The sequence below is a fragment of the Pieris rapae genome, chromosome 5 (genome assembly GCF_905147795.1).
Source record: "Pieris rapae chromosome 5, ilPieRapa1.1, whole genome shotgun sequence".
NCBI classification, from domain to species: domain Eukaryota; kingdom Metazoa; phylum Arthropoda; class Insecta; order Lepidoptera; family Pieridae; genus Pieris; species Pieris rapae.
Window position 1 is genome coordinate 9786259 of NC_059513.1, and position 11504 is coordinate 9797762.

The 11504-nt window shown below is 35.0% G+C and overlaps 1 protein-coding gene across 2 annotated transcripts; it reads left to right on the forward strand.

Annotated features, from left to right (window-relative positions):
* Positions 1-1173: 1173 nt before the first annotated feature.
* LOC111003613 lies at positions 1174-7408 on the forward strand. Of its 2 annotated transcripts, none has more exons than XM_022274222.2 (6): positions 1174-1261; positions 1817-1918; positions 2158-2415; positions 3422-3542; positions 3797-3868; positions 4795-7408. In XM_022274222.2, the coding sequence occupies exons 2-6, from the start codon at positions 1904-1906 to the stop codon at positions 4977-4979; spliced, it is 651 nt and encodes a 216-aa protein (XP_022129914.2). In that variant the 5' UTR covers positions 1174-1261; positions 1817-1903; the 3' UTR covers positions 4980-7408. The 2 variants fall into 2 exon arrangements, with proteins under 2 accessions (XP_022129914.2, XP_022129915.2); XM_022274223.2 differs by lacking the exon at positions 1174-1261 and adding an exon at positions 1501-1569.
* The last annotated feature ends 4096 nt before the right edge of the window (positions 7409-11504 follow it).

Sequence of the window (11504 nt, forward strand, 5' to 3'; positions counted from 1 at the left end):
CCGACTAGTTTGAAACGGACTCGCTCGCGGTTTCCATCACCCGAAATTGTTCTCTACTCAGTACTAACCCTGTAATAGTTATTAAATTTTTCATCGTCTAAATCGTAGAATAGCCTATATTCCCCTTTCAATGTTCTTTCTCGAATGTGCTGGCATAACCAAAATCTCCGTCTTGCATGTTTTTTTCTATGCTTAAATTAATACATATGTACTTTTTCTTTCTTTATACATAATCACTGTCTTCACTTGATCCCGTGTCACTCGACAACATCGCAAATTCGCAACAAAACACTACCGCACGTTCAAAACTCCAACTGAACTCGCTCTCTGTGTAAACTGATTGTTCATTTTCCATTTCTCATTTTTCGTTCAGCTCGCTCCGCTGATTCCTCTCTCTCATTTTCCTTTTGCAGTGGAAATCAACAGACAAATCTCTTTGTTGGTGGAAATGTAAACCTATTTCATTTAAAAGGCGTCCGTCCCGCCTAACCATTTCCCACTCATTACCCTTTCGCGGTGGAAACCCGGCTTAAGACGCATCTTAACTGAATATACGTATTTTGAGTACGGAAAACCAAAACGACTTAGAATTTCTACTCTTGTTGCAAAATACTCTCTATGATTGGTGTCCAGCATATGTGTCATCATGAACATAAATTCATTATTATTGTATGTTATACATACATATCATAGTTATTGTTAATAAATTAATTGTTAAGATCTGTGCTATCCATAATATAAATTAATATTTGTACAACGTAAAATATGCGTAACTGAAATATAGGCTAAATAGAAAAAGGAATGTAAATCTTTTTCTTTTTAGCTAAGCATTAGCCAGCCAGTTTATTAAATGTAACTAACGCAACGGTTGAATATCTTTCAGGCAATTAGTTAAAAGGCTAGGTTGTTAATTGAACGTATAATAAAGCTAGTTGGCTGCGACAGATTGCTTTTTATGAAAACTATTACTAGTAACGAAAATCTTCGTTACTGACGATAGAATCTTAATTAAACCCTAATATCAAATTACTTCGCTTGATTATTTACAAATTAATTCTAACTTGTGCGTGTTTTAACTTTTATAGTTCGTCAGTTTCTTCACATCCTAAAATTTGTTTATCCTATGGACAAACAAAATGCTGTCAAATTTCCAAGTTCAATATTGACAGTTCACTAATCAAACGATCCGTTAGTAGTAAAGCGTCTACTTGTGAGAAGTGAACGTCTAACAATTCGTATCTGTTATATGTCGCCACTGTTGGTAAATCAATTTTGTCATGGCGCTGCCGTTTTTACTTGCTACGTCCCGTTAAACGAGGCGTTTTTAAGATCAAAATATGAAGTGTCCAGTTACAAAGTAAAATGGACGGAATTTAATGAACTAGATGACGCTTAATATGCTTTTTATTAACCATACTTGATTTTTCAAACCTCTTAAAATCGTTTTACAATATGATTATATTATTAAAATGCAAAAAAAAAACATTTCAAACATATATTCTTTGACACAATACCATAATAATATATTTTACATTAACTCATATAATTTAACGCATGGTTCTTAAAAAGGTACCAGGTTTTAAAATGTAACAATATTATTTAATTCGATAGATTTGATGCGTTCAGTGTTGTACAAAGAACTGCCTGCCATATGTTTTTGGTGATAAAACTACTAGCGCTAGTGGAGGATATTATAACTACGTTTGAATTATTGGCGGGCTGATAATGCTAAAACTTTAGATCTAAATTCCTTACCAAGAATTCTAAACAAATACGTTAAGAATACATTGTTAATTTAATTTTATAATGTTTTCAGTGATGACCCTAAGCTATAGTTGACATTAAAGTTACTAAGTAACTGCAAACATCAAATTTAACGAATCAAGATAAAAAAAATACAATTATGGAATTTGAATTGGTAAGTTTTTAATTTTTGTCTTTATATGTTTACTACCAATGAACAACTTACTTTGTTACTACTTAAAAATACTTAGCCAAAACTTCAAATGTTAGTCTATTATTATTTTCAATGCAGATATTCTACTACAATCATGATAGTAACTCATTTCATGCAATTTAACTAAAACATTTGAATATGCTTGAGAGATAATAAAATCAGTTTATCATGTGTGTTAAACATAATGATTTTTATTTTAGAAACACAAAAAAGCAATGTCAAAAGAAGAAGTCAACATGTTATTGGATCTAATTGAAAGTAAACCAATTATAACCATCAAACAAACTGACGCAACAACAAATAAAAGTAAGGAGGAAGCCTGGTCAATGTTAACAGCTTTTTTTAACTCTAGAAATGGTGGAATGCCTAGAAGTAAAGAGCAGTTAAAAGCAAAATGGGATAATTTAAAGAAAGCTGCTCGGAAAAGAGACCAGGATATTAAGATGAATAGTGAAAAGGTATGAGATGGTGAAGTATTTTAACTGTATATAAAACCATTTCTAATGAAACTGTTTTCACATTAGCAGATGAAAATATACGTAATATTTTTAGGGTAACATAATTTGAAAATAGGATTTATGGTTGGATGTGGTTATAGAGCAGTTAAGTTTTTAAATCTTTTGGTTAAATTTCATTAGCTTGTTATTATTCTTATTATTATTTTTATGTTTGTATATTTTGTGCATTTATTTTCCTAAGTATTTCTATTAACTGTTTTAGGGGCTCCTGTAAAGAAAACATAAATTTTATAAATGAATTAATAATTAAAATAAATATGAACAACAATTTTGCTAGGGCATAAAATGAATGCAAATGATACAAACCACAAAACAATTTATTGATTTTTGTATATTTTCACTTATCAACTTCACTCTAAAACTTACATTTACTGCTAGTTCACAAATCAAGGATGTGAATAGACATGAAGAATTGGCAATCAACTCTACACTGCTGTATTTAATCACCAACTATTTAATTTTACAAGGTACTATGGGCTACTTCTTCTAGGATTACATAATGCTATAACTGTGTGATAAAATAATTATATTGTTATAAACTTTAAAGTTAATCAAGGTCTAAGTGCGGGAAATGAGTCCACCAACCATAACCATACTTTAAAGTTAAAGTTTAAAATATGTGACCTGTGATTCACATACTCCACACATAAGTATATACTTTTTTTTTCTCTGCGGTAATTTGCAATCAGCCCTAAGGCTATGAGCGAATTTGTTCTGTGGTGCTGTCATGTGGAGTGACTTCCCGCTGGAAGCATCTACTCATCTTCTACCTAGAGCTACTGATGGTCTTCTAGCTCTAGAATATGGTGACGTTTTAGTTGACTCACATACAAGTATATACTTAGATTTAAAAAATATATCAAGCAAACATATAGTATATCAATCGTTTCTTTTAGAATTTTACTAGATTATTCTGTTAGATAAATCAAAAACCTTTTTATTCCAGACTGATGGCAGTAGACCAATCTTTATTCCACCAGATGATGTATTAGATAAGGTGATGCATCTTCTTAAAGCAGGCCGGAATGCTGGTGACGGAAGCATGAATGTGGCTGAAGACTCTGAAGGTGAGTTTTGAGGTGATATGGGCTAATGCTAATGATTCCATAAATCCTCATGCCAGGTGCATCAGGATTTATTATTAACCTGATGTCTGGTTTGAGCCCATCTGTGCTTATCATATTGATTAGTTGTTTGTCTTGGCCATTTAGGTAAAATCTAGGTATTTTATCAATCTTGGAGGGCCCACACATTATTTATTATGGTCATATCCAGAGACAGTCACACCAAAGTTGTTTAATACTGATTTAAAAAATTTCAGGTGCTCTTGAAAATAGTATGGACAATAGTACAAGCAGTATAATACCAAATATAATATGGGGACCAAAAAAAGGTAAGATTATTATAATTTAAATAAAATACTATAAGTTTTAAATTTACAATGGCTACCTTTAAATTATAATACAATAATATGATAAATATCTATTATACCATTGGTGCTCAATACTTGATACTCTAAAAAATATTATAAATGTAAACATATATTAATTGTTAAAATTAAATTCATTATAAAATGTCGAAGTCCTATGATTTTTATTGGTTTCTCTTTTTATTATTAAGAGGAAATATTAATTTCCGTGTATATTCGTATTGAATTAACATAAAAACTCCTAAACCTCTCAAAAGTGCTACATTATCCCTGTGTGACAGACATATTTCCAGAAATAGTAAATGAAAGTCTAGGGCGGAAAGAGAACCAGCGTGATTATTATACATATGCGGTAATGTAATTTCCTACGCATAATTTCCCTAATTCAACAAAAAAAAAAAACAACTTCATCATAATTACTGTCGAACTATATTGACGTAACAGTGTTGTAAACATACAAGCAAAAAAAAAGGTCAAAATGTCACTTCAGTTTACACAGCGTCCCGGGTGGCGGATGGGGAAGTGGTCGGTAGCACAGATTATCTTCGCTAACCGCCTAGATCCGACGGACTCCCTGACTGAAGTAGGATATAGGCAAAAATTAACACTGTTCACTTAAAAAAAATCCTGACGAGATCGAATAGAAACAATAATGGATAATTGGCGGGATATGGCACAGGACGGGGAGCGCTGGAGATTCTTTCGGATTTCGGAGGCGAAGACAATTTGGTTCACAGAGTACACAAAACGGTTCTCTTTCCGCGCAGACTTGTTGGTCTTACAATTTAATGTTTCTTTCTATATAACACTTTTCTTTTAACACCAACTTCGCAGTTTCATCGACCTCGTATATATTGATGCTGTATTGAATTATTTTCTTTATGTTTTAGCTAAGAAAAAGAAACACAACAGTTCTGTGGATTACGTCAGACAGGCGCGAGATTTAGCAATAAAAAAATACTACGAGAAGAAAGTTGAAAAAGTTAATTTAGAAATAAAAATACTGATGTTGGAATATGAAAAGAAAAAGAATGAAATTAAACCAGAGACAACGGATGAGTTAAGATCGAATTAAAGAACGAATGAATGTAAACTCTCTTTAGTAGCTCAGTCTATTAAGACTTTAGCGGACACAAAATGGGATAGATTGTCTATAGTCGATCTAATTGTATAAAGAAGGTTCACTCCAATATCTAAGGGTGTATATATATCTTCACAGTATTTTTTATTATTTTTTATAAGGAGACCCCTACATCCCTAGCCTAACAGGCACGCAATCAGGCAGATATGTAACCCAGTGACTAAGCAGAAGGGGAGAGTGAAATCTCCCCTTTCCTAAAAAGGGACATTGTTAGCCGGGCCCGGGCGACAACTACTCCGGAAATATCATCATAATATTTATGGACGGAGACTCTACCCGCGTTACCTCTCGTGTTATTTTTGTCGGTCTGACAATCTTGCTGCAAAATTTCCAGCTGCCATCTGTGCTCAAGCAACATGTCGGATAACCCATCCCGGGATACCCTCATGCCAGTCTCGAGTTCCAGATCGCATCTGGCCCTTTCAAAGGTGGCACAGTCAACAAGTAAATGAACCACCGTTTGGTCGGTTCTGTCGTCACAGTCGCACGTGGGGCTTGTCTTCATTTTGAGTCTGTGTATATTGTCCAAAAGCCCTGTCGCCAGTCCGGGTCTTCGCCATGTGAAGTGCGAAACGCCTTGTCTTGATTTGTTTGAGCGGTCGTTCAGGTGTCTAGAGTCTGGAGTCTTGTCAGTCGTCGCAAGTAGGAAAGCGGATATGTATCGTACCCTATTCGGGTCCCCGTATCCTCAAACCGCTTTCCCCACGAGAGCGTCTGCCCACTTGTCTCCCGGAGTTCCAACATGCGCCTTTACCCAAAAGATGGCATTTTAATGCCATTTTCATGGCACTCTTCCATGTTCTGGTGAATCTCGGCAACTTGGGGATCGAGAGAGCGTCCACCCGCGATGGCATCCAGTGAAAAGCGAGAGTCGCTGAGCACGGCCGCATTCCGCCTCCCCTTGGTCAGACATGTCACTGCGTCACTCGGTGCGTTTAGCTCCGGCTGGTTCACAGTACAGTACCTACTGTCGTATTGTATGTTTTTGCAATTTTTTTGTGCGAAGCCCTTCGTCATGCGATCTAGTTTCTTTTTAATAAAAACTATTTCTACTGCTTGTGCCCACACAGCCGCGGCGTATAGGACTATAGGCTCGATCACTACAGTGTATAGGGTGTTATATCCGGCTGTAAGCCCCATCCTATCTTTGCCACTTTCGAAACTTGTCTATATATTGATATAGTCATAGTGTACAAGTTGTCTATGTGGCCTTTAAAAGTGAATGCAGTGTCTATTTCTACGCCCAGGATGCTTATTTTGTTTGTTAATATTATTATTATTATTCTTTTAATATTTAACTCTACTCCCTGCCATTGTGTCCAGGGACTTTATACATCTTACAATTTTTTTTTCAACAAACAAAAAATTCATTTCCGATAATATTTTTAGCAACAATATTCATGGGCGAGCCGGGGCGCAATTCCCCGCGAGACTCGCTCTTTCTGTCTTGTTTGCCGCCTTTATATATGGAATGATTTTTTCACAGAACAGTTCCAGGCACGGTCTGTGCTTTATTAACATGTCCTGTAGGCCGTTACGGTCTACAGTCATCTGTATCTGTTGCTCCAGGTCTTGCCTGGACGATGCGAATATAGGGCAGTGTAGAAGCACATGTGTCACTGTTTGCTCTTCATTACTGCAGGCACATGTTGGGCTTGTCATAATTTTAAACCTATGCAGGTTTACAAAGGCTCCGTGCCCTGTTAGAATTCGGGCCATCTCGGGTGTGAAACGCTTCTCTTTTACTAATTTATACGCAGTTTTAACATTGCCGATAAATAATTTTGTAGTTCCAGCTGTTTCACCCCCCAGGTAGCGCTCATTCCATACTTCTAGAGTCCTTTGCCTTATCTAATGTTGTATATATGACAGGGGATATGCGGCGTATTCAGGTTTTGACCTTAGTTTTTTCGACGATGTTCAAGTGTATTTTCTGCCGTGTCGGTTGTTTTGGTTGGCGCTACTATGAGCGTGTGGAGAGTTGGTTTCACCCAGTTTTTCTCTAATGTTGTTATTTGATTATTCGTGGGAGCCGTTTTTTCAGCTACTGCCTCTGCATATTATTTGATTTTCTTTACAGTATTTAAAATACATTGAATATTTTATATACACGAGAGAAAGCTAATTCATGATAAAGAATTTATTAGAAAAAAAATCATCTAAATCATTTACCAACCAATAGTAATTTATAATATTATCAATAACGACAATATTATTTATATTTTAATTTGTATCTTGTTAAAGTACCAGAAGCGCTATTTTATACTATTTCCGAACTAAAAAGATAAATACGGGAGATAAATAATGGATGTTGATATTATACATATGTAAATAATTTAGTTGTAAGAATAAAGTTATTTTTATATTGTTTTATTGTTTGATTTTTAGTCTATTTAAATGCGTTTTGAAGTTTATAGGAAGCAATTTCTGGAACAACTGTTACGATATTAAAAATATCTATTAGGTGGAAAATGACAAGAAAAGCTTAAATTTTGAATACAATAGATATATAGCTTAATTAAATGAAAAAAAACCGTCAGCGCCAAAGCGATAAAAGAAATTATATAAAAAACAATAATAATTTTTATGTTTGTTAATAGCTTAAACTTAGGCTATTGCTAGACTTACTCTTTTAAGGGTCGATTCGATCACCATTAATTATCTTTGCTATTCGCGTATTCCTAGCGCAATTATACTATCGAATACGTGGAGAAACAACCATGGATTTACTCGAGATTAAAATCATGGAAAAGATAATTCCTTGTATAGTTACTCGTGTATAAATTGAAGTTTGGTCGAATCGACCCTTAGGCACCCTATTCATTTGATATTAACTGGAGATTTTTCGAAAACGCTAATATTACTATTGTCTATATTCTGATGTCAGAAGCTCTGTCATGAGTGACATTTACATTTCTAATGCTAGAAAGTATTTATTTTACCATCAATTGAAATTCGTTTATCATTATTAGTAATTATCAAGAGATGAGTAAATAAAATCATAGCTTTGATAGGGGATAATATGAGTGAAAGTCACAGCGCTATATTTACAGATAAATTTGCTAAAAGTTCACTTTTACCAAATCGCAAATCTTAATATTAATACGATATGAATTTGAAAAAAGTTGTGAACTTTTTTATCGCGCGTAATCGCGGAAGTAAAAATGTGTGTATGTTTGTGACTTGTACTATAAATAATATACTTGACTTGATGAATGAAAAATATAATGTTATAAGAGTTTTAGCTGATTTATTCAGTCATGTTATGTAATGTATTCTGCATACGAGCACGACGTTCACAAATAAGTTTATGTATATAATTTTCTAAATAATAGTTTTGCTCGGCCAGCCTTTCTGCATTTCCACAGGCTTCTATTCGTTTCCTCTTTTCCAACGATATTTGGCTCCGCAAATTGTTGTTCTCCTTCTGTAAACACTTAATTCGACTTTCGTAATTCATTGTATGTCTTCACCAATTTCGCATTTAAGTTCTTGGATATGTTGTTTCAGTACGATATTTTTTTCTGATAACTCAATGGCTCTTGTCATTTCTTGGTGCTTTTTTTCTGTGGCTTCTAGGAGCTGTGCGCGTAGCTTGCAATTTTCATCGAGCAGTTTGCCTAAATTTGATTTTAAGAAGGCATTACCCTTGTCTTTGGTAAATTTAGATTTTTGCAATTTCATAATCAAAGTATCATCACTTGGAGAATTTCACTAACTAAAACTGGTATAATTTATTAAGATGGGATATTTAATTCTGTGTTTGACATTGTCAAAATAATTTCTTATATCGGTTATACTCTTTAGTCGATGTTTGTATTTATTACTAGCGGGCCCGACAGACGTTGTCTTGTTTTAACTATGAATGTTGATTTCGAATTAGTATAATTAACTGAAAAATATTTCATACACAAATTGTTTATTATTCTAATGCTTTATGATATACAACATTGTTTTTCTGCCGCGTATATAAGTATATGGGATGTTCTATATTTTTATAAATCACAACCCATTTTTATCTTTGTTAAATGTATATATTTCTTCACAAACAACGGTAATTAATTTATATTCTTATAGAAAGGCTCATAGGAAAAATACATGTTCACTCATCTTAAAAGTCTGTTCTGAGTGACGTCTGTTTTCTTCCTATCTAAGTGTCCTGTATTTATATTGCCACATACATCAAAATCGTATAGAAAATACTACACCATAAAGTATGTATATTTTAGTGCGTATCTACGATACGCTACATCACCCCCCTACGGAGACGAGAAAAGCTAAGTAGACAAATGATAGTATGTAACAATAAAATAAAAGGTACTTAAAAAATTTTACATTACAAAGTCGCTCCAGGTAGCTCTAAATACGAAGCGTCGTTTGTTGCCATGTCGCGATGCTGGTGTTGATTGTACTTTAGCCATTTTCCGTCGAAGAGGTACAACGAAATCAGCCTGGTTTTCCATTGCGAAAGTTGGCTGTTCATCTGGGACAAGGAGTTGTCCTGGTAGACGTAATGTCATTTCTGCAACTGAGCAGTTCAGGTCTTCCTTAACGGCTGACCGCATACCCAGCAATACCAATGGCAACGCTCTAGTCATCGTGTCATCGTGACAAGTTAGGGCGGCTTTTAGTTGCCGGTGAACTCGCTCAATCATGCCGTTTGCGCAGGGATTATAAGAAGTGGTTCTTTTACGCCTTGTGGCAAACCTTAACATCAGACGATGGAAGAGATCCGACTCGAACTGCGTGCCCTGGTCGGTTGTCAAAACAGCTAGGACACCGAAGCGTGGAATCCATTTCAGCTACTTCCTCAGCGGTGATAAAATGCATAGGCCAAGCTTCAGCCTACCTGGTCACTATCTATAGCTGTGAGGAGGTAAAGGTAACCGTTACTGAAAGGTGGAGGTCCAACGATGTCAATGTGTACATGCAAAAATCGACCAGATGGCAATTTAAATTCTCCTGTTGGCGCCGAAACGTGTCGCGTAATTTCAAGTTGTGAAACTAGTCAAAAACAGCGCGGCGAACAGGAGGTGTTAAATAGGGACGCGTTTTTTCAGTTGATATGTCACAAATAATAGAGATATGTGTTGCAGGAATATTAACCTTAGAAAGTTGAAACTAAGATGGTAGAGAGCTCTGGATCAGACTCTTTGGACTTTAAAAGAGCTTCATAATCTTTTTCAATCGATATTGTCTCTATGCGTGACATCGCGTCAACAACTACATCTTCTTTTCCATTTACGTGTCTGATATCAGTAGTGAATTGAGAAATAAATGAAAGCTGATTGAGTTGTACCGGGGTAAGTTTTTCTTGGCGCTGGCAAAAATGCTTATGGTCCGTATAAATGGTGGCAGATTATGCTTCGAGAATGTCGAAAATGTTGGATCGCTTCATACTGTGAACAGTCCTCCTTGATGCCAAATATGCACTTCGATGAATTAACGACGATGCCAAATTCTGAAAATCTTCGGAACAATGAGCGAAGGTGCTCAGCATGCTCCTCAGGAGTTTTGGAAAAGACACCAGCATCATCCTATCACGTCGGGGTCACCATTTATGGGATGTTCTATATTTTTATAAATCACAACCCATTTTTATCTTTGTTAAATGTATATATTTCTTCACAAACAACGGTAATTAATTTATATTCTTATAGAAAGGCTCATAGGAAAAATACATGTTCACTCATCTTAAAAGTCTGTTCTGAGTGACGTCTGTTTTCTTCCTATCTAAGTGTCCTGTATTTATATTGCCACATACATCAAAATCGTATAGAAAATACTACACCATAAAGTATGTATATTTTAGTGCGTATCTACGATACGCTACAAGTACTTTTGTTGGTATTCTGACACAGAAATAGGCGAGACGTTACTGGCCATGTGAAAAACATGGATTTTCAAGATTATTGACACAAACAATTAGCGACTGTAACTATTGTACCTATATGTGTTTCATCAATATAATAACTCCGAAGAATTTCATAGATGCTTACTTGAAGACTCTCGCTTTCATACAGATTTTAGTAAGCTATGTTAATTCATTATCCTACTTTTTTGTAGCTATTTTGCGATATCCTTCAGATATATAATTCATTAATCCAACATTTGAGTCAATTATAGAGACAACTCCGAGTATGGTAGGTAGCTTACAAAGCGACTGTACTTGCTAGAGCCAGTGGCGTAGCTAGGGGGACAAGGGCCCTGGTGCATAGGGAAAGAATCGGGCCCTCCTCCTCCCCTCTTTCCGCGCAGTTTGAACTAATATTGGCCTTCAAAATTATTGATAAGAATAAGAATAGAAAACAGTAAGTGAACTTATCCCTAGTAGGCTAAATCCATACGTCGTCTCTATTAGAATCTCCATGTGTTTAATAGAATAAACAACGACGCACATGACAATATAGAATATTTATTATACAGATGAGATTAATTAATGGAAAAAACGATTTTTAA

Bases quoted from the DNA above. Each gene is read 5' to 3' on its own strand.
- LOC111003613 (XM_022274222.2), top strand. The intron at 2,416-3,421 runs GTATGAGATGGT...TTTTTATTCCAG, and splicing joins TTAAGATGAATAGTGAAAAG to ACTGATGGCAGTAGACCAAT. The intron at 3,543-3,796 runs GTGAGTTTTGAG...AAAAAATTTCAG, and splicing joins TGTGGCTGAAGACTCTGAAG to GTGCTCTTGAAAATAGTATG.